Genomic DNA, 5,292 nt, shown 5'->3' with positions numbered 1-5,292 from the left:
CAATTCAAAGTGCTTTACACAAAATCAGTTAAAAAACAGTCAAAAAAATAAAAATCTGTATCTGCTTCTAGTGCACACTGCCTCTTGATCTGTATTAAATTCACATTAATCTCAGATGATTACTAATTTGAGCTCAGACACAGCTAACTCTATCAATTAGGTAACCTATTTAAGATAGATCAAATTACATTGTGACTTATGTTGCCTACTCTCATTACTGTGTTTTAGGGTGGGCAAGAAACCAGCATTGGTTACATAAGAGCTGGTTTTCAACTGATTGCTAAATACCCAGCTAGTTAGTGTTTTCCTGCACCACAGATTACAAATACATCCGAAAATGCTTCTCATCTTCATTCACCTTAAGTGAATGTAGCCTTGGCCAGGTGGGGTGGTTTTCATCAGGTGGTACCCATCGTTCATTGGGTGTTTCGACCCTTAACCACAACACCCTCCCGATGGTGGGTCGGCAGTGGTGGCCAAGTCACTGCCCATCTTCCCCTCCTGGCTTCCAGCTCAACTCCTCCCATCCTCCATCACCGCAAGAGGCTTTTTCCGCTGCCTCCCCCATCCTGCGATGTTGCTGCCTTTTCTCTTTCCCTGTCATTCCAATAGCTGTGAGCATTCTCCACCTGACTGAGCGGGAAATCCTCTGCAGCCGACCTCGACAGGGAACAGCCTGCCTGCCACCCTTTCCCCCTGCAGTCATGCAGAAGTTCTTGGTATTTGAGCTCTTCCTTTCAAAGGCCTGTTCACAGCCCTCTCCCATGGGACTGTAAGTTCTATGAGGATGATCTTTTTTTCCCCTTCAACCACATACCACGTCCGGCCTCAGGGTTGTCTGGACAACCTGGGGGAACTGCAGCCTTCCTCCCAGGTCAACCTTCATTTCCCACGTTGGCCTTTTGTAGCAGACTGGTTCTTGTTTAGCTGTAGTTTGGTGCTTTTCCCCTTCTTTTATAACTGGATAGATGTTGTTTTCCTAAATGTTTGGCGTTTCTTTTTCCTCTCCTGCTCTAAGGTGTTAGCGAGTGTCATGAGCACCTTGTCATGGCGCCATCTATACCTTCCTGGTGAGTGCTTTTTTACACCCGACAGGATGTGTGCCATGGTGCCCCTCTCACCACAAAGCCTGCACAATGGGTCCTCTCTCATGCCCCACCTGTGCAGGTTTGTCGGGGTTGGGAGTGCATCATACACAGATCTCAGCAGGAAGGAGATGCGGAATGGTTCCAGTCTCCATAGGTCCGCCCAGGTGACCTTCCTCTCAGGAAGATCCCACCTGGTCCAGGCTCCTTGGGAGGCCAATTCCACTGCCCTTGACCTTCGTCTTTCTTCTTCCAGTTTTCGTACCTCTTCTTGAATCATGGCTCTTCTATCACTCTTCCCTGCCTTCCTCCACTGTTGGAACTGGGAGGTTCCAAGACCCTGTCTGCCCGTGCATGGTGCTCCAACGACATCACGCAGCCTCAACATGCTCTCAGCCTGTGCAACAGATGAATCAGCTGCCCACTTGCGTCCTGATCTTGTGATGATGCCTGCATGTCTGACTTGTTCATCCTGGGAGTCTCTGTACGTCATTACGACTCTGCACTTTGCAACTTTGAATTCCTCTACCACGGATGACAGGGGAAGTTGAAGCTGTCCTGATCTTATATACAGTCCTACTGCAGTGAAGCTTGGAGGGATTCCCAGCCACTTTCGAAGGTACTTATTGATCTTTCTTTCCATTCCTTCAACGCATGTCATTGGGACCTCATACACAGTCAGGAGCCACATGAGCCTTGGCAACAGTCCGTGTTGATACAGCCAAGCTTTGAACTTCCCAGGAAGCCCTGATTTTTCGATCCTCCTCAGCCATTCCTCCATCTGCTTTTCCGTACTGGCTATGCTGTTCCTGTCTGAAAGTGAGTTATCATACCACCTTCCTAGACATTTGATTGGATTCTCCTCTATCGATGGAATCACTTCCTCTTGCACATGCAGCTTGAATCTGTTGGTCAACTTCCCGTTTCTGATCACCATACTTCTGGATTTCTTTGGCTTGAACTTCATTCTGGCCCACGTCGCCATGTGGTCCAGAGCAGTTAGCACCCACCTTGCCTCCACATGGGTAGAAGTTGTCACAGTGAGGTCGTCCATGTAACCTCTTATTGCGTGTTGTCGGATGCCTGACTCCATTCTTGGACCCCGGGCTTCCTTCTCTGCAGCTGTTATTAGAAGGTTCATTCCCATGACGAAAAGAATGGGGGAAATTGTGCAACCAGTTACGATACCCTTTTCCAGGCTTTGCCATGAGTTTTAAAATGTGCCGTCTTGAAACGTACTGATTCCTCTAAAGTAACTGGTGATCATTCCCTTGATTGTGCTGAGGGATGTGGTAGTGGTCTAACGCTGCATGGATGAGAACGTGAGGGATGGATCCATAGGCATTGGCCAAATCCAACCAGACAACAGTCAGGTTGCCTTTGCTGGACTTAGCCTCACGGATCATCTGACTCAGAACTCCGGTGTGTTCCAGGCATCCAGAGAAGCCTGGAATTCCACCTTTCTGGATAGCAGTGTTAATGTATCCATTCTCTGTCATGTACGAGGTCATCCTCTTGGCCAGTACCGAAAAAAAGATTTTTCCTTCTACACTTAGCAGTGAGATTGTTCTAAATTGGTCAATGGTTGAGGAGTTCTCCTCCTTTGGCACAAGACAGCCCTCCGCTTTCTTCCAGCTTGATGGAATGATGCCCTTTTTCCAGATCCTCCTGAACAACTTCCACAACTTCCGAAGGAGCATTGGGCATTTCTTATACACTTTGTAGGGTATACCACTTGGGCCGGGAGCAGATCCTGTTCTAGCCTTTTTTACCGCCTCTTGGACTTCCTTCCAGGATGGTTCACCGATGTTGAGCTCTTTTTCTGGGGTCTTTGTTCTCTTGATGCTTGAGTTAGCATCCAGGGCCTGGTTTCTGGAAGCGTCATTATGGGTCTCCCTCAAGAACGCCTCCACATCTTCTCTTGGGCTGGTCAGTCTTCCAGATTTTGCTTCACCCAGCAATGTTTTGGTGAATTGGAAGGGGTCTTTGGTGAACTGGGATCTTTTGTTCTCCCTATTCTTCCTCTTTTTCAGAGTCCTTTCTGCTCTTCGGAGTCTGCAGAGGCGATTTCGGAGTTGACTCGTCAGATCCTTGATTCCTTCCCTTTCATCAGCGGGGGCTCTTTTGAAATGCTTGGTTAGAGTCTTGATTTCTCCCCTCAGACGATGAATTTCCCTTTCTCTCCTACTTGGCTGGTATGCAGGCTTGATGTTGACTTTCATCTCCCGAACTCCAAACCGCTCACTTGCCAGGTTATAGGTTATTGTTGTAAGACTAACGACTTTCTGCTCAGCTGTCCCTGCTAGTGTTGTTTCTAGTACTTTGTCAAGATCTTGGTCTAGTTGGGACCATTCTTTGTTGTCGCTCATTAAATTAAAGTCGCTCATTAAATTGCAAAAATTAAATTCACATTAATCTCAGATGATTACTAATTTGAGCTCATGTACATTGCTGAGCAAAGACGGCCTCAAGTTCCTCGCAATCTCTAATCTCTTAATGACAGTTCTGTCCTTGTTTTTATTCCTTCCTGCATATAGACATTAGTAAAGTTTTCTGCAAGTCCAATAAGCGGAAACAATGGGGAAACCAACACAAGGAAACACGCGCTACTAGCTACTTTCACTTAACTGAAAAGAATGAAGGGAAGGTTACAAATTTAAGAGAATTTGTGATGGTGGGGGGATGAAGTGCTGGTTAGATGGGTGAAATTGTAGCCGTGGGCACAGGGTGATAGATTGGTGCCTACTCTCCTCTGCCAAGGACCAGAGGATAAAATACATTTCACGTCACACAGATTGTCTGTGTGCGAGTGGATGTGTGTTCATTTTCTCAATTCGGAGAGATGGACTGCCCTCTGAAATATCACATAATTGGTCTTGTATTGTGAAGCTCTTAAAAATTACTGCCCACACACATTCACATGTGCTGACAAACAATCCTTATTACTCAACACAATGTAACAATGAACTGTTTTAACATGGCGCTGTATAATATACTCTTTTTCCCAATCTTTTCTTTGCTAGGTCTCTGAGTAGAAGTCTGCAGGGGGCTCACCATGGTGCAGGAGAAGAATGACGGGATTAACGGCAACATGGTCCTTTCACCTACTCAACAAAATAGACTTGCTGTAAGAACACTGCCTGCATGACTCTCTCCCGCTGTCATCTCTCACTTTACTCCATGTGCACCAATCTCAAATTCTTTGTTCTTAACAATCACGGGAGAACATGCATGGCCACATGAGCTTCATTCTGTTAGATGTTTATCAAATGACAGGATGTAATGTATAAGTGAGTCATACTGATCCAGCAGAGAATGAAGGGAATACTGGGAAATATGCCTATTTTCTAAAAATAAAGATCAATACCTGTCTCATGTCTGTGTATGTATTGTATGTATGTACACTTGTATCATTCATTACTTCAAGTCAGTTTTGTTTATACATGCCAATACCACAAATTAACCTCAAGGGGCTTTACATCTGTACATCATACAACACCCTATAATTTTCTTTATACCTTTCCTCTGAGCTAGTATGGCCATTTAAATTATTGATAGTTCAATCCAAGCTGTGTCATTACTGTAATGTTTTGTCTTTAATTTGACCTTTTCTTGACAAGGCGCTGTCTTACTTAGCTGCTCTGTATTCTGAAATCCATCATCATCATTCAAACAGGATAAAGTGTCATTGATTTTAGGAGATTCATTAGCTCATTTCACCTAAACATGGTAATCAGTTTGAACCCTAACTACAGTAACACTTAATTCCAAGCACAGTAAAAGCCCACCCACACATTGCATGATAATTAATTGGTATTGTTGCCTAACACAAATATTTGTACAACTGACCAGCTTAAGGAGACCTTAAGTCTAATTAGTATACAGTTCACAGTCTGGCCTGTGCTTCAGCGCATAAGCTGTTTATGCCTGATGTGTACTGATTGCCTGATAGTGGGTCTCATGTGGGCCCTGTATTAATATTTACAGCACTGCAAGTTACTTGCTCCGATGGATTTAAAGTCAACCCAATCTCAATAACAGAAATCGTAACAAACTCAAAATCTTGAATCTTCTCTAATCTAGAGCAAAGAATAAAGTAATTTAAACTGACAAAAATGTCTTTCTCTCTTTTTAAATTAACCTTTGCTGACATTTCTCTAAAACTGGTCAAATGAAATGTAGCTTGTTGACAGTAATATGCCCCTTT

General features: G+C 44.4%; 2 protein-coding genes across 4 annotated transcripts in view; one reads left to right on the top strand and one right to left on the bottom strand.

Moving 5' to 3' along the window:
• The window catches only part of gpat2 (glycerol-3-phosphate acyltransferase 2, mitochondrial), a 130,921-nt gene that overhangs the window by 92,360 nt on the left and 33,269 nt on the right, over nt 1–5,292 (top strand). For all 3 annotated transcript variants that reach the window (XM_032515971.1, XM_032515968.1, XM_032515970.1), the window contains exon 3: nt 4,109–4,212. In XM_032515971.1, the coding sequence (XP_032371862.1) occupies nt 4,141–4,212 (72 nt within the window). In that variant the 5' untranslated portion in view covers nt 4,109–4,140. The remainder of the gene's footprint in view (nt 1–4,108; nt 4,213–5,292) is intronic.
• LOC116689383 (uncharacterized) lies at nt 955–2,232 on the bottom strand. Its single transcript, XM_032515915.1, has one exon. The coding sequence runs from the start codon at nt 2,230–2,232 to the stop codon at nt 955–957; it is 1,278 nt and encodes a 425-aa protein (XP_032371806.1).

This window comes from Etheostoma spectabile, chromosome 5 (assembly GCF_008692095.1).
Source record: "Etheostoma spectabile isolate EspeVRDwgs_2016 chromosome 5, UIUC_Espe_1.0, whole genome shotgun sequence".
NCBI lineage: Eukaryota > Metazoa > Chordata > Actinopteri > Perciformes > Percidae > Etheostoma > Etheostoma spectabile.
The sequence above is the reverse complement of the archived record's forward strand: the minus strand, read 5'-3'. Positions and strand labels throughout refer to the sequence as shown.